General features: G+C 37.2%; 1 protein-coding gene across 1 annotated transcript in view; it reads left to right on the top strand.

The window, feature by feature from the left end:
- Positions 1 to 21,342, top strand: part of PHF3 (PHD finger protein 3) — a 41,510-nt gene extending 20,168 nt beyond the window's left edge. The window contains exons 4-15 of the mRNA XM_010073575.1: positions 3,985 to 4,312; positions 5,343 to 5,520; positions 7,948 to 8,098; positions 8,224 to 8,380; positions 8,899 to 9,015; positions 11,264 to 11,395; positions 11,837 to 11,969; positions 12,439 to 12,634; positions 14,905 to 15,052; positions 16,465 to 16,554; positions 17,794 to 17,989; positions 19,166 to 21,342. Of these exons, the coding sequence (XP_010071877.1) occupies positions 3,985 to 4,312; positions 5,343 to 5,520; positions 7,948 to 8,098; positions 8,224 to 8,380; positions 8,899 to 9,015; positions 11,264 to 11,395; positions 11,837 to 11,969; positions 12,439 to 12,634; positions 14,905 to 15,052; positions 16,465 to 16,554; positions 17,794 to 17,989; positions 19,166 to 21,342 (4,003 nt within the window). The remainder of the gene's footprint in view (positions 1 to 3,984; positions 4,313 to 5,342; positions 5,521 to 7,947; positions 8,099 to 8,223; positions 8,381 to 8,898; positions 9,016 to 11,263; positions 11,396 to 11,836; positions 11,970 to 12,438; positions 12,635 to 14,904; positions 15,053 to 16,464; positions 16,555 to 17,793; positions 17,990 to 19,165) is intronic.
- Positions 21,343 to 21,547: the final 205 nt, after the last annotated feature.

Genomic DNA, 21,547 nt, shown 5'->3' with positions numbered 1-21,547 from the left:
CTCCCACTCTTGAGAGAGATTGTGAAAGGTTTGCATTAATTGTTATCTCTGTCTTTTAATTTATCATCTATTACTTTCTGATTTTAAGGTGCATCTTTTCATGCCGATGTGTGGACTACAGGAGGATTCTTTAAAAGGAATGAAAACAATAAAATACCCTATGCAAAGGTCCCAATGAACTATAGTACTGTCTGCTGTCACCCAGCAGCGCTTTTTACATTTTTCATAAAGAAAATTTTGGTTTTATATGAAAGTCTAGTGAAAGCAGTTCTGTTACTGAATGTGGCTTGATTTAATATTTTAAAACACATTTTTCTTTCTCTTTCAGCTTTACATCTTCCAATCCAGCCTTACAACATGGGTAAAACTCCTGCATCTCAAACTTGAAGCAATCTACAGTCAGGAACTTTGGTGTTTTAATAGTCCAAGATATCAGAACCTCTTCAGTAACAACTCTGACAGCTGTGCAAGAGGACATCCTTGATCCTTCAAGCCAGGCTTCAGTTTCCCTTGACTGCCCTTTTTAGTCTTTGAGCATTGCCCGTTAACCCAATTATAATTGCTGTTACAAATAATATTTGTGTTTTGTGTTCAGTTGAGTGAAACAGATAAAGATGTAAAAGTGGCCTTATGGCGAAAAGGATTATGTACATTACTGGTATAAAAATCAGTGTGTTCTCTCACAGCCTCAGAAGTCGCGTTCTTGCAGTTGACTAATGCCAGTAGAAATTGTGGATTTTTTAGGCAGGCAGCACTACTATTTTTATTACCATTCTGTGTAACTAGGTTTAAGCAAGACAATTGTAAATACTACATTCTGTTTTATAGTACAGGCTTCATGGACATTTCCAGTTTCTTGTGGTCTTAGTTTCTGAATCCTGAATTCTGAAGTTTTACTGTGTGTGTTTAAATATAGTGTAATTGAAACCTTATTGTAAAGGCTGCAGTGAAGCCACATGGGTATCCCATTTTCGGTAGTTTAAGATGGCTTGAATGACATCTGTCCATCTCGGTGTCGTCTTCTTAGTGAAGATTGATCTGTTTCTGAGCTGAATTCATTATAGGGTTTTCTTACCTTTTTTTTTTCATTTTTTTTTCATTTTTTCTTTTTTTTTTTTTTTTTGTTTTGTTTTGTTAGACTTGAAAATAAAGATGTAAGACTGGATGCCTATCCTGGTGCTTTACTTATATCATACACCATCTCTGTTGACCACTTACTAATGTGTGAGCGAAGCTGAAAAATTCCCTGTGCTGTCAATTTAATGTTAAAGTTGTGCAGCATCTTGTGTATTTTAGTCTCCAGAGTTAATCTCCTTTTCTGCAAATTAATTTTCTAAATATTAATCAAAATTTTGTTTTGGTTGCTAAAGGTTGCAATCTGCCTTGCTCATTTAACAAGTTAGACTCCAATGCCTGAATTTACAAAATGGGGCAAAACAAACATTTATTTTTAATAAAAATTCAAGTAGTTGCAGTTGGGGCTTCAAGACGGTATGTTCTTGGTTTCCTTCTATTTTTAACCAAAGCCATTCATTCATTACTACACTAAAATGTTGTTTAATCAAGGAGCACTTGACTGTATGCTTTGATCTAATTTCAGCTCAGAAGAAAATCTTAAGTTTGGAATTTTTGTAATCAGTTTTGGTAATCCCAAAGCTTTACTATTTTTCTTGCTGTGGTGAGAGATGTATTGTATGTAGAGCATCCTTTTGTGGATCCTTGCAGTTGTGAAACAGGCACTCACTCTGCATTTTCTGCCATCATGTGTTTGGCTCTAGATTTTCAGAAGGGAGCAATCATCTTTGTCTTAAAGTCCCTTTGCTTCTCTCTTGTTTTCCTGTTGTGTTTATGGATGTTACGGTATTACTCTGGTAAGACCAACAGAAGCAGTTGTCCCTTGATGTTGCCTTTCTTGTTTCTTCACTTTACTGGAACATGGATCTGAAAAGATTGACAAAACATGAAGGAACCTCAGCCTTTCTAAATGAAACTGCTATATAGATGGGCAGATACTGTTTGATAGTTGTGACTAATACCAAAAATGTACTTGCAGCTCAGAAAAAAGAAAATTAAAAAAGAGGAAATAGTTTTCTTCACAAACCAGATTAAAAACTGGTTTCTAAAAATCTAGCAAACAGCATCATAGGTTAGTGAAGCTGGAAATTGCCTTTTTGTTACAGTGCCAGTGCTTTAAAGCTTCTCACACTCATTTTGCATCAGAATGCTATTTACTTCAGCAGAATTTCATCCTGATTTATTTTGGGTAAACAAGGACAGAACATAAAGTCACAACATTTTCTTCTTTCTTTCTCTTGTGTGTCAAACATCTGTTGTTAAATAGATATTTCATCTCTTAAGATCCCTGTAGTTTCTTGAGTATAGTACCTACATCCAAACCATCTGGAGTGTGTTCATCTACAGCTCTGGGGAATGCGAGTTCTTCTGAGCATGTTCTGTAATATTTACGTGGTTTTGCAAAGTAGGTAAGTCAGTGGATAGCAGATCCTAGCCTTAATAGGAACATACATACGTTAGGAATAATTTTCCTTTGTATCATTGTACAAAGGAGATCTATAGGATATTAGACTAAAGAAACAGGCTTTGCGGGCCAGTGTATTTGACTTGCTGAATGTTACTGAAACTACCACCGTTTCATTGAATTAGTTTTTAAATCAGATCTGCCTTCTATGGAATTTAAAAACGAATAATTCAGTAAATTTTTCAGTATTAATAAAGCATTCACACTTTTCATAATACACTTGCAGTCTTTCTGGATTTTTTTCATCCAGACAATATATATCGTGCTACATATATTTAATATCTTTTATGTTGGTATAAAACAAAGGTATAAAAGGGGAAGAGAACTTGAGTAGATAATGTAAGAGATTTTCCTATGTCATTTGAAAGCAGAACTTTAGTAATGATGCTAGATTCATTATTATAAGACAGGATTGTAAGAAATAATTATTACCAGTTAAGTCTCCTGAAAGGGATTTATTGAGGTGTTTAATCTGTTCAATTTTGAAATTCCATATCCTTCCAAAAATAGTTCCACTGGGAATTGTACCTTTCAGTGCAATAAGGTATAGTGATACCTAATGAAATTTTCAAAATGATTCTGCAAAATAGTCAGAAATTATGGTTTTATTTTAGACCAAGTGATTTTTATAACACTTTGAAAATACTGTTACTTGTATTTTCAAATAATGATACAGTTTGAGATGGAAAAGTGTCCTTTCAATTTTATTAATTTTAGTGCTTGAAACATTCTTTAAATAGCTACTAGCTCTGAATAAACTAGGTGAGCAGCACAAAAGTGACATGTACCTTATTGAAAACTAGCAAATCAGTTACTGCAGGCTAGCCAGATGTAATTGAAAGCTGAGCTCCTTGCCCCATATTCACTACTGAAGTGTCAGCTTTCTAGAAGTAATTCACTAGTAAAGCTCTAAGGAATGTGATGCAAAATGCCAACTCTGTGCTGATCATATTTATCAAAATGCTCAGACATCTCTTACTACTGCGGAAGGTTGCAGCTGATACATTTCTACTGTAAGGATGATCATATTTGAAGGAAAGCAAGGATAATATGCCCTTTCAAGAAAACTGTCTTTTCAAGTTTTTTTCAAACAAAAGTTTACTGGTTTTGAGAGTTGTAGATTTTTAGGGTTTTTTTCTTATCAGTTTTCTTTTTTAACTATAGTCTGAAAAAAGCCTGTTGGTAGCATTTGGGGGTAGGTTACAAAAAACATAATGAGGTTATGATATTCTCTTGGACTATTGCACAAGGCAAAAACCCTGTTTCTTAGGAATATCATACCATGTCGTAAGGCTGGAGATGGATGTAAAGCTACAGAGAAAATCGTTTATCAGGTAAGAAGGAATTGTTGAGATGTATAAATCATAACAAGTGTGGTACGTTCTGCTTAAGTTGCTATATCTTTTGTAGTCTGTGCACTGACTTATATCTTATTTTGTTTTCAGATTTATGGTAGGCTGTGGTAGATGTGATGATTGGTTTCACGGTGATTGTGTTGGACTGAGTCTTTCTCAAGCGCAGCAGATGGGTGAAGAAGATAAAGAATACGTGTGTGTGAAATGCTGTGCTGAAGAAGACAAAAAAATGGAGTGTGTTGATCAAAGTGTACCAGATACTCAAGTGAGACCTGAAATCCCTAGAGAAGAAAAAGCAAATGAGTGTGAAAAACCAGGGATGTCGAAGCAAGCACCTACTTGTAGTCTAAACGTAACAGCTGAAAAACCAAAGCAAGCAGAGGACGCTGGGAAGCACAAAGTCAAAATCTTCAGACGGGTGAGTCTTAATGCTTAAAGTGCTGTTAATTATTGGAAGTAGAAGGGATTTACTCCTAACGCCCTGACATTTAAAATACTATGTTTCAAACAGTTTTGTGAATCTAATATAAAACTTATACATTATTATTTTCAGGGTTACTTCATTTTCTAACTGGCTTGACTTTTCGAGGTGATATTGCTAAACTCTTGCACTGAGCAGGGTTATGTGCGTGTCATGTATGTGTATGTACACCTATACATGTAGGTGCACATAGAAGTGGTGAGGAACTTAGTGCATTTTTCTTTCAGATTTCTAAACACACTTACAGGACATCTGTGAATTTGCTGTATGATGTAAACCACAGATCTTTTAAATATCTGTAAAACAATATGAAAACAGTATTTTAGTTTTGGTTGTTTTGACTTCAGATTGTATGTAGAAGAAAATGCACAACATTTTAATCGGGGCCTTTTTGCTTGCTTTGTGTCTCATTTTACTGACCAAAGGATAATCTGCAAGAGCAGTGAGATGTTTTATTCCAATTCCTTAGAGTCTTTTAGTATATGGCATCTAACCCTAACCATTCTATGATTCTATGATATCCATCATAACTTTATAATCAGTAATCCTTTTAATTTCTGAATAGTAGTATTGTAATTGTGACATGTAGGCTGTTCTGTTTAATTTTGGTTTACCATGTGCTTTCTAATTCTTCTTCCTATGGCTACGTGGCTAAAACTGGTTAAGGGGGTGTTCGTTGGTATCCCTGACCTTTTAAAGCAGCTGAAAACACAGTGATTTTCAACATAGAGCTTAACTGCAAATTGCCTGTGATGTATCTTCAGCCAGTGTTTCGAAGAGATTGTTAAGCAATACTTGGCAGATATTGTTCAGTAACTTTTTAGAAAATATTTATACGATGGTGCATACATCCAGGGAATTCATTATACAGTACACTTGAAAAAAAAATTGTGGAAAATGTGTGGTAATTACTTAGTGGTTCATTATACCATTAAGTAGTGTGCTAACATGTAAATTTTCATTTCAGGAATCTGGTGATGGGAAGAACTTGTCTGAGTCCAGAGACCTGGATGCTAAAAAAGGGCAACATGTTCCTGCTCGAAAAGGATCACAAACTGCTCTAATTTCTCGGCGGTCTCCTGAAGATAAAAATGAAAAAACAAGTAAAGAATCCCTTAGTGTGGTTGAAAGGTCCACTAAATCAGGTAATGAGGTTTGGCGGAGTACTCCGTATTGTAACACACGTGTACGTTCAGTGAAGGTTGATGACTTTCTTTATAGTATCGTTTTTCAAACCACATTTCATAGTGCAAGTGATGATGATCTGAAGAGCTGTTTGTTCCTGTGATGTTTGTGATCTCATTTCTCATTTCTTTTAAAATTTGATTAGCAGATGAATGTTTCCTGTGTAGATGTGTGAATATTTCCTGCTTGAATAGTAGAGGATGCTCACATTATTAAGTAGAAGAGAAAAAGTACACAAAGACACCTCTGTATTAAACTTTATTTCACATTGCAGAAAACTTTGAAATACTCTTCCATAAAATACTATGAAATATTTCATGTACGTAAGTGTTTTAATTGCTATATAAATTATACTTTGACTTACTGATGTCTTTTACACAAATTGACAAATAATTGTATCAACTCGTTTCAAAGGGGAACGTTATATTGCACACTGAGTCATCAGATTTTAATCTAAATTTTATTTTAAAGGTTAAAGGGACATATTTCCCCTCCCAGCAGCCTCTGTCCCCTCCCCAGCTCCCATCCAGGGAGCATTATTCTTCTAAGATCGTGGTAATATGAAATTGTTGTCATTTGGGTCTGAAATCTCAGCAGCAAAGGTAGTGAGATTTTGTGTGAGAGCTGTGTGGTTAACTCCAAAACCCAAGCTTTGAATTCTTGGCTTAAAAAAAAAGAAATCTACTCTCCTGGTCTTTTGCCAATACTGATACATTCTAGAAGCTCTTTTTGGTGGAAGAAAACAATTGAAAATGTTGGTATTAAATGTAAATATAAATTTAAGTATTTTATACTGAATGGTATCTTTTAGACTTTGTTGTTCAACTTTGAAATTCTGAGTCACAAAATAATTGGCATCGTTTTTAACTGCAAATTGCAAGAGTCTTTGTCACCTGTGAAATAATTGCATTGTTCTAAAACTTATTAATTGAACTGGGAGATGACAAAAAGATTTCTACAGTGAGTATTTCAGAATAGAAGTTAATCTAAAAATAATTTTTAAACAGAAGGGAGGCTTGGCAGTCTCATTTAGGACAATTAGCATAAAATTATTAAGCAGCACATTTGTCTTAATCTCTTAACTGCTTTGAATTATGCTTATAGTGGCATTGTTTATTGCTGATCTTGCCCGTCACTTCCCTGTTACAGGGCTGTGTTTTCAGGTGGTTAAAACTTTGCCAAAATGTTGCTGATGTGTGGAGGTTTTCCATTTCCCCTGACCCCCCAAAGCTACATTTTTGGAAAGGTTTTAGTTCAGTTCTTCATCCTCCTTCTGAGGGGGAGATGAGCAAAAAAAAGTATGGAGCAAATAAAAGCATTTTTAGAGCTGCTTTACTTACCAAGCCTAGCGTATGAGTATTTGAGATCACAGCGCAGAATGGCATACAGCTGTCTCAGCTCTGTACCACCTTGCTGGTGAGGAAGGGGAAATCGGTAATTTTGGCAGGAATCATAGTCACATTAATGAGAGAGTTGATGGTCTAAGCACACAGTCTGTCCAGTGGAAAAGAAAATCAGTCTTTTTATAGCTACTTGAAAATGTAGTTAGCTTGCTTCTGGTATTAATGCATTTTAAGTTGCACTCAATATAAAGAAATATTTCTTTTTACCATCAAACACTCAAGTTAGATCTTCATCGGTCTTCAGTTTGTTTCTTTTTTCAGAGTAGAAAGTGAATAAATTGATATTGTTTATTTCCCATTGCTTTTATAAATAGGAGGCTACCACTCTACATCAGCGACATGCTTGCATGCTGAGAAGAATGAGCTTTCAGTTGACAATCTGAAAATTAAAGTTTGAGGGAATTTGGGGCTTTTGCTTTAATGATTTTAATTTGACTAGAAATTTCCATTATTTGCATTATTTATGATGCAAACCTTATAAAGGCCTTAAGAGTGTCTGTTACCTGAATCAGAAGCTGAAATTATTATAATTTAAATAATTTTGATGACTACCAGATACAGAAATGCTAAGTTTAATGAAAAATGCTATTTTGAAGTAAAGTTTAATATTCTTGTAATAAGTGCTTCCCAGTATATTGTTTCTTAGTTTACTCATTGAAAAATTAATCTGTGCTATTGTAAAAGTTCATCAAGCTAATAAGCACCGGTCATCTTGGTTCAGTGTAGAAGACAATACCTTAAGTCAAAGGGCAAAAGTTCTGTTTCTGCAGTTTCTGTTTTCTGTTTCTGGATGAGTCAATGTAATACAAAATCTAAACCAAATAAGAGAAAAAAAACCCAACAAACAACCCTGTGAGTCCATTCCTTCTCCTTGAAAATCAATTCTTATCAGTTTAAAAAGAAAACTTCGTAATATGCAGCAACAGTAAAAGTTCATAGCAGAGTCTTGAGTAGCTTACAGTTTTTAACTGTGTGTTTTGATAGGTGTTCATGAGAAACAAGAAATTAAGAAAAAGAAAAATGAGAAAGGATCCCTTAGTGCAACACACCTGCCAGCTGTGCCAGCTTCCAAACCTTCTGCTGATCAGATAAGGCAAAGTGTCAAGCAGTCTCTTAAGGAAATCCTGATGAAAAGGTAAAGATATATTATTAAATTACATCATTAATTTGTGTTTGTAATTGTTTTATTTTGGAAGGCAGATTAAAAAATATTACTTATTTGGAAGCATTTGTTAATTTTGCCCTTGTGTTCTCTCACAGATTGACAGATTCCAGTTTAAAGATTCCTGAAGAGAGAGCAGCAAAAGTTGCCACAAGAATCGAAAGAGAGCTATTTTCTTTTTTTCGGGACACTGACTCAAAGTATAAGAACAAATACAGAAGTTTAATGTTCAATCTGAAAGATCCTAAGAATAATGTATGTATTATTTGTCTCTTGTCCTTCAGAGAAATCCTTTATTTGCTGTAGATTAAAGGAAAAGTCTTCTTTAGATACATTATTAATCCTTTCACAATGTATCCCTGTTTGTTATCCCACTCTTAAGCTATGTGGGGTTTTTTTGCCTTGGGAATTCAGTCAAGAAGCATAGGCATTGTCTTTATTACTGGCGTCTTTCTACTGGGTAATACAGGGGATTTGCACCTTGAGTTGCTGCTGCAATGGGCATAAACTCACTTTCTGCTTTGAAACAGTTGATTATACATCCGATCATTAAGGGTATATGTAGATACATTCTGTTATGTAGAATAAATGGAGCTTTGGAATTCAGCTTTTTATCTTATAAAATCTAGTACCACTTCCTACAGTGGAAAATACAAAACCACATAATCCATATCGCTGTGCAGAGTATGCTGTTTGTTACTTCTCTGCTTTATTTCCTGCTGCTTGCTGCTTTTGTCTTGATAGCAGTAGTTAACTTTTCTTCTTTCTTCTAGATATTATTTAAGAAAGTGCTGAAAGGAGAGGTTACTCCAGACCATCTAATAAAAATGAGCCCTGAAGAACTGGCTTCCAAAGAACTGGCTGCTTGGAGACAGAGAGAAAACAGACACGTGAGATTTGTTGTATTATGCTGTTTAGTTGACTGCCTAAGCATATTGAACCTTTTTTTTTGAGGTTAAGTGTATGGAGCAAGAACAGAATAAATGTTGCACAAAGCAACCCTGACTAATCAGGAGGATCTCTATAATTATATTTACTTAGTATTCAAAACCCAGCAGGGTTGTCAAGACAGAAGTGAAAGAAGCGTAGTAAATTCCTGAAGGGGGGAAACCATGCATTTTTCTTTGCTGTGCAGCTTTGTTGCTGCTTGCTCTTTCTTTTATCTCAAGAGTGAAGGCTGCTTTGTGCTTATTTCCAACAAGATTTTAAGGCTCTAGCTGGAGCCTTATAAACACCAGTTTCTTAAAAAGGGAGAGAAGTCTCTTGGGTAAAAACCAAACCAAACTGGTGTTGTTTATAACTTACATACTGATGGAGCGTGACAATTCACCCCCTAGGAAGTAAACCTGAAGCTGAAAACTTGATCTGCCAGTCTGAAAAGCAACCTAAAGGGGGAAAAAAAACCCAGCCAAAACCAACCAAACAAAAAAACCTACCACCAACAAAGTGGAGGAAGCTTATTAGGTTAGTTTTGGGGTTACTTTTCTTGAAACAGAAAGTCACACTATATATAGCTGTGTTGACAGTTTAGAAGAAGCGTGAATATAAGGAGCTGTATTTTTTTTTTTAATAGAAAATGCCTTTTTCTTAGATATTACCCTGTTAATTGGGCAGTTAGTCCAATGATGGTTAACTGCAGCTGCTTAAAAATGCTTGGTTTACAGCATCAAGCTTTCTAGTTTACAAAATCTGGATTTATGTTGGCAGAATGTTTGGTGTTTATATGCCACTTCATAGAACTGAAAGGCACAAAATTTGGGTAGTGTTAACTCGTATGCATTTTGTATTTGGGTTTTATGATACTAGGAATTGTGGGTTATATCAGATGACTTCCAATAAGAAATTAATGAGTAGGTACTCTAACATAGATTAGATGGAAATTCATCCTCTTGAAATCTGTGTGCTTAGAACGTTCAGTGCTGACTGATGCAGTACAGTAGGATGCTGTTTCAGAGACTCTGATTTGTACTGCAATGTTAATTATTCCTCAGGTTTTTTTGTTTTCTTTATATATTGTGACTAGACTTGTTTATGAGCCATGACAACATTTTGCTAGTTCCTGGGCAAAAACAGTTGCTGAATTAATGTATTATCTCAAAGTTGCTTTGAGGGACTAGAAAGGCATGAGAAGTTTGTTTATTGCTTCTGAAGCTGTGTAAAGCCCATCTTTTATATTGCATCTTCCTTACTTTTATTTTATTGTCATAAACATCAAGAAAATACTGAAAGCAGAGCATACATAACAATATTCCACTGTTGTGAGGCACAGCTTCAAAACAAAAGCATATGCTGCTCAGAAATTACTGAAGGGTCCTAAAATATTTTGGAGAAATACTTCAACATTTCTAGAAGTTGAAATGGAATACATGTAAAATAGCAGTACCTCATGTGACTGTATTGCAAGACTTTGAGACTGCTGCTTACTAATTTTTCTTGAAGTTTTCCCAATGTGTTTGAAAATCACTATTATAGGAATTTGGGAGACAGATAAAGGAATCCTAGAATCCTTGTTTCCTTATGAAACTAGGCTTAAAATATTGGAGACAGCCAATACAAACTGTTTCTGGTTTAAAAATTAGAAATATGCTTTAAGAAGCAATTTTTAAAATAATGATTTATGTTTTATTTATATATATTTGTATAACAGAGCAAAGAAGCAGTGCTGATCAGAATTAGCATATCCATTACTTTGAAAATAGATTTAAATGGTTTTTTGAGGTAGAGCGTTAGGTTTATGTACTCAAAAACAGGCTCTGGAAAAATCATACAAATCTATATGTGTTTATGTCCTACATTCTCCCTATTATTATGGGAAAAGAGTTGATGCATTTTTTTTCTTTAGCTCTTGGAAAATCAAAATTACTTATCTTTAAATTCAGTGATGAAGGTCTGCTTTATAACTTATTTAAGTACATGCCCTATAATTACTCACTACACTGTCAGGTGAGACACTGTGAAGTTAGACCAGCTGCTTCTGTATTTGCTCTATGGAACTACCTGATGCTTGCAAAATAAAAGTGTAGTCTTTTTTTCCCCCAGAGAGTTTCCTAATTGCAATCACATTTTCTGTTGTAATATTTGTGGATTTTCAAATTTTATTGTATGGAGGTAAATATACATGATTTCTTGTTTTTACAGACCATTGAAATGATTGAGAAAGAACAGAGGGAAGTTGAAAGAAGACCTATCACAAAAATTACTCACAAAGGAGAAATAGAAATTGAAAGTGAAACACCAATGAAAGAACAAGAGGAAGTAATGGAAATTCAGGTAGAAAAGAAAACATGGCAACACACTGTATTTAGTTCATAGACAATATGCTTGTAAAGTGCTTTGTTTATGATTTTGTCATTCATATCTGTAATTATACGTTAGGTCTGTTCTGAGTTTAATTTTTCTTTTATCCTCACTGACTTTCAGTTCTGGGCCTGGTGGTTTCTTGTTTTTTCCATGCTGTGTCCATGACTGTATGATGAATTCTGGCAATAGTAGAAAATACTCTAAATCTTACCCAAAAGATATTTAGGAATACCAATTAATACTTTTAACACATTTGTAGATTTTGTGATAGCCTTTTAGGCAATACAGCTGAAGAGTTTTAAGTCTGAAGGGAAGAAAATACCATAAAATATTTAAGCAATATGAATAGCAATATTAGGAGTATTAACAGAGGAACAAAAGGCTAACTGAAATGTGTTTGACTTTTCTTAGGAACTTAATACGAAGTTGTTTGAGAAGGCAGAGGAGGCTGAAAAAGATAAAGAAGTAAATGAATCTGCATCTCCAGACACCACAAGTCAACATAAAAATCATCTCTTTGATCTTAATTGCAAAATCTGCATAGGTAATTTTGAACAGCATATCAAAATAAATGCATCATGCTTCATAAAATGCTTTTCAGTCATAAACCTCAATATACCTCAAGAATGTGAATAAATGGGTTTTTTTTTTCCCCCCTAGTTTGACAGTGATGTGGAAGCAATGTTTTACTTCCTAATTTGCGGAAAAGACTGTTAAAATGATAAGCTATTGGCATAAAGTTGTCTAGTATTTAAAAGAAAAAAAAAAAGGCTCCAGAGGAAGAAATAACTTTAATGGCTGTCCATGCTATTGTTGGTTCCTCATTTATTTATCCTATTCTATTACAGTAGCAATATTTAGGTATAATATTGTATAAATATATATATTTCTTTATCCTATCCCACTTCAATGGCAATATATAGTATTTTTGGTGCATCTTCAATGTCTTCAGAGGAAGTCCTCTTTTGATTCTTTAACAAAAAATAAAAAGCATTGCAATTCATTCTCTGCAGGCCGAATGGCACCACCTACTGATGATCTTTCTGCAAAAAAAGTGAAAGTGTCTGTTGGAGTTGCCCGGAAGCAGTCAGACAATGAAGCCGAGAGCATTGCAGATGCGCTTTCTTCAACATCAAGTATTTTAGCTTCAGAATTACTGGAAGACGATAAGCAAGACTCATCAAAATCATCATTCACACCTCTCCCAAAGTAATATAAACTGTAGAAACAGTATTTTTAAATGAAAGACTTTATTAATCTTGTTAAGCTACTATGACTAAAGCTAATTTTTTTAACAGCATTTCATTAATCTGTTTGTGTACTTGAAGTTGTACTCTTCTTAGGAGTGGGGTTCTCTGCTGGAGTAAACGATGCTGTGCATTTGTATAAATAATACTACATATATTGTTGTGGTTGCAAACTTTTAATTACCACATTTTCTTTTTGGGGAGGAGTACACTACCTTACGTTTTCTGGTGCAACAAGGTCTAAAAAGGCATGTGAGCTCATATTAAAAAAGTCAGGATATAGATTCTGTATTGTATTTTGCTATTAAGGAACTTGGTATGTACAGTGCTACAGCTGAATTTTGGTGTGTGTTTGTGTATGTAGAAAGTGAGGGAATTTGAGATCACTCTAAACAGAGCATTTACACTGGGAAATCAGGCTGCTTTCACATCTCAAGGTAACAGGAAACAGTTAACAGCAGCTTGTTTGATATCCTGCTTTATTTGCTGGCAGCTCTCTTCATTTTCTTCTACACGCTGCTACCCACTGGAGAGGGAACTGCTGTTTATGAGGCTGTTTTTTTTCTGATTTGAGGGAGGGCTTTCTAGACAAACTTTGACTCAGAGTTATTTAGAATTGGCCAGAGTTTGTGCTGAAATTCTGCCTTTACCAGGACACTGGGATCCTTTACCTAGGACAGTGGATTTGTTTTTTGAATGGCTTGCTGAAGGTTGAAGAAGCAGTTTCTAGTGTAGGCAGAAAGAAGCATTGTGTTACTGGAACAGCACAGCATCTGGTGCTGCTGGGCAGCTGGCGTAAAACTGCTAATAGCATCTCTAGGATATCTCGATAACGTGGTGGAAGCTGTTGAAATGCGGCTGTAACCTTTTCCATGAGGAAACTGTGGAGTTGCCCTGTGGAGAAGGACTTGGGGGTACTGGTGGATGAGAAGCTGGATATGAGCTGTCAGTGCCTGCTTGCAGCCCACAAAGCCAACTGTGTCCTGGGCTGCATTAAAAAAGGGGTGGCCAGCAGGGAGAGGGAGGTGATTGTGCCCCTCTGCTCGGCTCTTGTGAGGCCCCATCTGGAGTACTGTGTCCAGGCCTGGGGCCCCCAGCACAGGAAGGACGTGGAGCTCTTGGAGCGGGTGCAGAGGAGGGCCACTAAGATGATCAGAGGGCTGGAGCACCTCTCCTGTGAGGAAAGGTTGAGGGAACTGGGCTTGTTTAGCTTGGAGAAGAGAAGGCTCCGACCTCATTGCAGTGCTTGAAGGGAGCCTATAAACAGGAGGGGGAGCGACTGTTTACGAGGGTGGATAGTGATAGGACAAGGGGGAATGGTTTTAAACTAAGACAGGGGAGGTTTAGGTTAGAGATCAGGAGAAAGTTTTTCACCCAAAGGGTGGTGGCACACTGGAACAGGTTGCCCAGGGAGGTCGTGGGTGCCCCATCCCTGGAGGCATTCAAGGCCAGGCTGGATGTGGCTCTGAGCAGCCTGCTCTCGTGATTGGCGGCCCTGCATATGGCAGGGGGGTTGAAACTCGATGATCTTCGAGGTCCTTTTCAACCCAGGCCATTCTATGGAACTCCCAGGTTGAGAAACACTCTCTTGTGAACTTAAGTCTTTCTGTTTATTCTTTGCAGCTGCTTTATTCACAAAACCGAGGCTTGTTTTTTTGAGAGGGGGAAACATGCTGTTTTGTGCAGGTGATGATACTGCAGTTTGGAGGAGTTGCTCAGAGGCTGTGGAAGTCATGCATGAATGGGATGAGGAGCCAGCTGTGGGGCGAGAGAAGGGAAGGGGGACGCAGGTATTCAGGTGGTGGGCAGACAGTGTTGCAACGAAACGTAGGAGCTAGGAAAGCAGGGTGAAGATAGGCCAGCGGGCAGTGTGTCATCTTCTCCCCTCCCCGGCTCCCTGTGGCAGGGGAAGAGCTTACTAGGTCTGTAGCACCTATATGTGTTTGTGTGTCCTCTTCAGTAGCATTTAATAGCTCTTGGACTAAATTTCTCCGTTTTCAAAAGATACAATAGTGACTTCATGTGCTCCTTGACTGACAGCCTTTCATGTAACATGTCTTCTCCACTGGAAGATGAAACGTTGTTGTCTGGTTTTCTCTTCACTGACCCTCAAGCATGCTTAACTGAAAAAGAAAATTCTTAATGACATGTCATTTCTTTTGCAAAGAAAAATATGATTTACATTGTCTTGTGTGATAGATCATGTTCTAAACAAAGTGGTTTGTTTTTTAGGTCAGAAACACCTGGTACTGTGGAATGTGAAAGTCTCTTTCTGGCACGCCTGAATTTCATCTGGAAGGGTTTTATCAACATGCCTTCAGTGGCAAAGTTTGTTATTAAGGCTTATCCAGTTTCTGGCTCTTTTGATTATTTAACAGAGGTATTTATATTTTCTGCAAAGAATGAACAGTTCATTTCTTAACTGTAGTGACTTGTTTACCTTGTAGGCTAATAGTTGTATAGTGATGAAAGATAATGAGGCAAGACCATTGCACTATTTATAGGAGGACATAGGGTAGGGTATGTATTTGTAAGTAAAGTATTTTTCAGTTTGTCCTACATGGAGCCATGGTACATCAGGATTCAAGTTTTTTTGATATGTTTTAAGATGTTTTGTTGTCATCTCGCTGTAAAATGTTTCTTGATGATGAGCAGCCAAAGTTCCAGAGCGGTTTTATAGAAGTTGAACTGTTTTTTGTTTATTATGGACCATCTTCTATAGTATAAAGTAGTGGGGAAAGATAGGAGGAAATTCGCTGCTGAAATAACTACCTTGGTGGGATCTACTTTCTGAATTAGAGGTGAGAAAATTGTAGCTCCATTTTGAATTCAAAGCATTAAACAAGTTGATACCAATTTTTGGAAGGGAAGTGTCCAGTGGTGGTTTCTGTTGACTGTGCAAGAAGTCTTCAGGTCTGCAACAGAAACCTGTGTAACAGGGTTTCTTTTTTTGCTTTTCTGGTGACAATTCTGGTCCTAACCTTCCATTGTAAGAGTAAATTATCCCTAAAAAAAAAAAAAAAAAAAAAAGTTTCTGTAATGTTCTCTTAGTGTCTGAGAGGCAGGAAAAGGTTGCAACTGTCTTTGTGTCATAAAATGAAGATCGGAGAGCTCATAAGGCTCAGTGTTATTTCTTGCCAGTGACACAGGATGCATCAGCTTTCTAATCAAAAGCACTTAGGTCTTCTATTCATGTGATTGTCTTAACTTCTGCTTTAAATCTTCAGTAAAGATTTAGTACCTTTAATACTAAAGGATTGTTTGATGAATATGATGTGCTTTTCAAAACTCTTCCGCTTTATTTCAAAAGACTGTTTTTCCTTAAATGTTCCTAAATGATTCTGAAAGTCTGTTTTTGTTACTTGTGAATAGTGAATTCAATAATACACATGAACAAATTTATGTCTGTATATATGTGTGTGTGGGTTATGATTTTCCCTCATGATTAAGGTTCTGCCAGTTTTATTATATTCCTTCATAGGTGTGGGGCTCTCACAGCAGCTATTTGCAGTTAATGTTACTGGAATAAATAATTTTGGGGAAGGTATAGATGAACAGTGTTGAGTGTAACTAATTTAGTACAGATCATTAACTTTGCACTGAAAATCCTAATTTAGATATCCAAAATTTAAATGAATTTGTTCCTACTGTTCTAACTTCTACTGATTTTTAAAATTATAATTTAAGAACTATAAGAATAAAGTATGTTTTGAATATATGAAATAGATACTGTATGAAGGATTTACCACAGTTTTTACATTGAATTCAGATGTCTGGTGTCCTTTCTTGTAGGATTTACCTGATAGTATTCAAGTAGGTGGCAGGATATCTCCTCACACTGTCTGGGAGTATGTAGAAAAAATCAAAGCTTCGGGGACCAAGGTAAGAATTTATCTTGGGGACCAAGGGTTGCTGTTTAACATACATCCTATTCACCCTAAAGTTCCTTTTTCTTTTTTTTTTTTTTTTAACCTTCCTCTCTCCTGGAAAGTTTGTGAAGTACATGACACTTTCAACGTAACCGTCAGTTATCCTTGATGGGATGGATGGCACCTGATAGCATTTCTTTTCTTACTAGCTAACCTTACCCAGTCATTTGCTGTTTGAGAATACCTGTATTCCTTTGTGACAGTAACTCGTCATGAATGTTTGGACACCACTCCACATGTCTCAAGTGTTACTCTTCAGTTTTGGTACCATGACAGTACGCAAAACTATCTTGGTGGTCCTCTGCTGGACTTCTCTCAGTGCATGCAGGTTGTCCTTGTGCCAAGGAACCCAGAACTAGATAGTGTCCAGATACTGTCTCACAAGTGCTGGATAGAAAGGAACAATCGTTTCCCTTGGCCTGCTGGGGCAGCATGCGGTTTGCCTTCTTGACATGGATGTGTTGCTGATTGGACACTTGACTCGTCCACCAGGATGCCCGTGTCCTTTTATGCCAAGTTGCTTTCCAGCCGGTCAGTCCCCCAGCCTGTCCTGGTGGATGGGGTTACTCCATCTCAATGTGCAAGATTTTGCATTTGCTTTTGCTGACCCTCACAAAGGTGAGCCTGTTTTGTGAGCCGGATGAGGTCCCTCTGAATGGCAGCCCACTCTTTTCAACATATCACCCCCTGCCCCTAATTAGGTGTCATCTCAGTTTTGCAGAGTATCCTGTCCTGTTTTCCAGGTTAAGCAGCATCAGCACCAGCATTGACTCCTGAGCTGGGCTTTGATCATGGTACTGCCATCTGAACACTGGTCTTCCCCTAGTATTGATGGGTATCTCAGACACAATAGACTGCAAAATAAAGCTTTCTAGTGATGTTAAGGGTGGGGAAGGAGTAATTACTTGGAAGCTGGCATGCTTGTTATTTGGCTGGCTGATAAAATGTTGGCTTTTCTGTTGTGCACTGTAGTTCATTTTTTATTCTAAATGGTTTTTATTTGTTTTCTCCAGCTTTACTTAATTATTTTTGGCTCTGTTTCTGCTCCTTCTGTCTCCTGCTGTTCTCTGCCTTCTTGGGAAGGCTTTTTCTACTCTGAATTGTGCTTTTTAAACAAAGAGCAGTCACTAAAACAATTAAAATTTTGTTAAAAGATGTATCTGACCATCCTTTTCTCTCTTTTTGTAAACAGGAGATCTGTGTAGTTCGCTTTACCCCTGTAACTGAAGAGGATCAGATATCCTATGCATTGTTGTTTGCCTATTTCAGCAGTAGAAAACGTTATGGTGTAGCGGCCAATAACATGAAGCTAGTGAAAGATTTGTACCTCATCCCTTTAGGTTCCTCAGACAAAGTCCCACATCATCTTGTGCCTTTTGATGGGCCTGGTAAGTACAGCTTGGAATTGTGAACTTGATTATCAAAATGCTACTTGAAGAAATTTGCAACAGAAAAATAAGAGAAAACTAAATTTAAGAATGCCAGCTATTCTGTTTGAAAATATCAGGAGTTTTCCATAGTATTATATTAGCTTCCTTGAAAAGACATTAATTTCCCAGTGTAAGATTATTCTGTTACTTTAAGTACTGTTGTTGAAAAAATTACTGTGCAGAAGTTTGCTTCATGTTCACTGCATTCTTCTTCTGACCCAGCTGGCTTTGTAGGTTACAAGCTTAGTAACCGCAGTGATGCAAGTGAACTATGAAAGCAGTCATGCTGAGTTCCAAATTGATACTGTAACTTTAAAATAGTGTTTTTCATTATTTGAAATGTACTAATTCCTTTTTTCTCAAGTGTTACAAAATTGCTTTAAAAAAAAAAGGACATAGAAAGTTTAGAAAACAAATGGGCAAGGAAGAAAAGGTCCTGAAATGGCTCTCAGCTGTTCTGCTTACACCTGAGTTATTTTGCATCAATTGTTTTTGGTTATAAAAATTTCTGGATTATTTCTTTTTTTGAGATAGCCAAGGCCAAAAATGAAGAGAAGATGAGCTACAATTTTTTTTTTTTCAAGAACCTAAATCATACAGAACAAAATACATAGTGAAGAGATAGCTAATAGTAAACCTTGAAACACTGTGCCTTCCTGGAATGAGGGAAGCATTTTGGAAAGCCACTCTTGGTAAATCTTTGTAGAAGTATGTCTAACAACAAGTGATTAGGAGACTTTGTGGTTGCAAGTGTGCTATTATTTCCCCCCCCCTTGTACTTTGCTACCACTCTCAGCAGGCTGTAGCTGTGGTAGACTCACATGCTGTTCAGCTTCTGTGCTTTTTCTTATGTGACTAGATATCCTATATCACTGTCTCGTATTCTGTATTTGGACATTATAGTACTTAAAGCAATTTTAATTTGCAGTGTTTGAAGTCATAGTTTTTATGTTGGAAATACGTTTTTGATTACTTTAAATATTGTTTGTTGTGTTTCAGGATGGACATTTTAAATGTCATAAAATGAATGCTTTCTATGCTATACTGTAAGAGTATGGGAGTTATTTTTGTTAAAATGATTGCCTTTAACCGAAACACAAGGAGATGGTAAATTGCTGTTACAATTTTGTACAGGAATTGAAATACATCGACCAAATTTATTACTGGGATTGATAATTCGCCAGAAAATGAAGAGGCAGATTACTGCTGTTGCAAGCGGTACTAGTAGCTTTGTGGATGAAGCTTCTGAAAGTACCTTGAGTAACTTGCCACCAGAGAAGAAAAGCAAGCCAAGCAAACCTGAAGTCTCTCATCATGAGTTGACACTGGAAGAAGAAGAGGAAAATGATTTTTTTAATTCCTTCGCAACTGTGCTACACAAGCAGAGAAATAAACCTCAGCAGTCTAATACAGAAGATGTTCCAGCAGTTATTGAACCGTTGGTGGAAAGTACCAAACATGAACCACCAAAGCCTCTCAGATTCCTTCCTGGAGTCCTGGTTGGATGGGAAAATCAGCCTTCTACTCTGGAGCTAGCAAATAAACCGTTGCCAGTGGATGATATTCTTCAAAGCCTGTTGGGTAGCACAGGGCAGGTGTATGAACGCAGCAAGTTGGAAGCGAGTCCCAGTGAAGACATACCATTGATAAATGAACAAGCAACCTTAAAAGAAGAAAAGATGGATGTTGTAACTACTGAAGTTAGCGAAGCAAAGACTGGTTTGAATGATCTCCAAGAATCCACTAATGCTGCTGTAACCGCAGATGTGGCAGCTGTAGGGACCTCAAGTTCTGCAAGAAGTGCTGGATCTTTGACAGGGCTGAGTCTTAAGGGCAAACCTCCAGATGTCTCCACAGAAGCGTTTTTAGCAAATTTATCTGCTCAGTCACAGAATAAAGAAACTGAAGAAAGTGCAGAAAATGACCCAAAGCGGCAGTTACCTGACAAGGATAACATTGCACAGGAAGTCAAAAGGACCACAAATTCCAGCTTTTCTTCTTCCTCATCAAATGCGGGGAAAAAACCCAATGAGAACAACGCTAATGTAGGCTCTGCTGAAGGTACCGCTGCTAATACCTCTAAATCACCACCTTTTATTAATCTTAAAAGAGACCCACGACAGGCAGCTGGACGAAGCCAGCAGACTAATGCTTCAGAAAGCAAGGAAGGCGATGTTAGCAGAAATGAAGACCGACAGAATGCTTCAGGAAATGATCAAAAGGAACCAGAGAATAAACAGTCTTCTGGAGAAGTGGGCTTAAACCCATATCAAAGCGATGCACAAACCAAGGAAACACAGTACAGTTCAACTGCAGCAAAAGCAGAGAACGCAGGCGCATCGCAAGCAGAAGATACCAGGCGCTCACAGGAAGATGCACTGATGCAGAACATTGAGACAGTGAACTCTTTCAGAAGAGGACCAGCAGCAACTTCATCTCATTTTGAAACTGAAAACTCTTCTCGTCCTGAATTTATTTCCAAAGTCCCAAGCCCTATTACAGGTGCCAGCTTCTCATCTGTTAGACCTCCACAGCAGAATTTTCAGCATCCTAAATCTAATCCACCTGGGTTTCAGTTTCAAGCTCCTACACCTCATAACTTCCCTCCGCAAAACAACCCTATGTTTGGATTTCCTCCTCATTTACCACCTCCGCTTCTTCCTCTTCCAGGCTTTGGCTTTCCTCAAAATCCAATGATGCCATGGCCACCAGTTCCTCATTTATCAGGTCAGCCACCACACTATGCCGGACCCATTGCCCAAGGGCTACCGGTGGCTCACAAACAATCGAGATTTTTGGGGCCAGAAAATTTTTTTCAGAGTAAAGACAGTAGGAGACCAGAAAGACGCCACAGTGACCCTTGGGGCAGACAAGAACAGCAATTGGAGAGAGGGTTCAGTAGAGGGAAAAATGATCAACATAGACAAAGATTTTACAGTGAATCCCCTCACCAAAAGAAAGACAGACAAGAGAAAGAGTGGAACAACGAAAAATACTGGGAACAAGATTCTGAAAGAAACAGACGCAGAGATAGAAACCAGGAAAAAGAGAGAGAGAAGAAGAGTAGAGAGGAAGGACAGAGAGACAAAGAAAGATTGCGGTCTCCACACAGTGACAGGGCTGCTGATGGAAAAAGCCCCAGAGAGACTAGAAATCCAGAAAAAAAGACAGAGAAGCCTAAAAGTGAAGAGCAGGCTCATGAAAAAGATAAGGAGAGGGAGAAAAGCAAAGAGAAGCATAGAGAAAAAGAAAGTGAAAAAAACAGAGAGAGACACAGGGACCACAGTGACAGAACTAAAAGCAAAAGGTAAAAAGATGCAGGCAGTCTTTTAAAATCCTATTTAAAGAAACTGTTATAGTAATGTCATGAAACTTTGTATTAAAAAAAAAAAAAAAAGCCTGCTAGGATTGTGCCATCTTTTTTATTCAGTGCTGGTGTTTTGCAGAAACAAGTCTGTGTTTTGGTACCACTCAAGGTACCAATACTCATCCTTTTTTTCATTATACCAACTATTG

This window comes from Pterocles gutturalis, unplaced genomic scaffold (assembly GCF_000699245.1).
Source record: "Pterocles gutturalis isolate BGI_N339 unplaced genomic scaffold, ASM69924v1 scaffold23462, whole genome shotgun sequence".
NCBI classification, from domain to species: domain Eukaryota; kingdom Metazoa; phylum Chordata; class Aves; order Pterocliformes; family Pteroclidae; genus Pterocles; species Pterocles gutturalis.
This window is presented reverse-complemented; position numbering and strand designations above follow the sequence as displayed.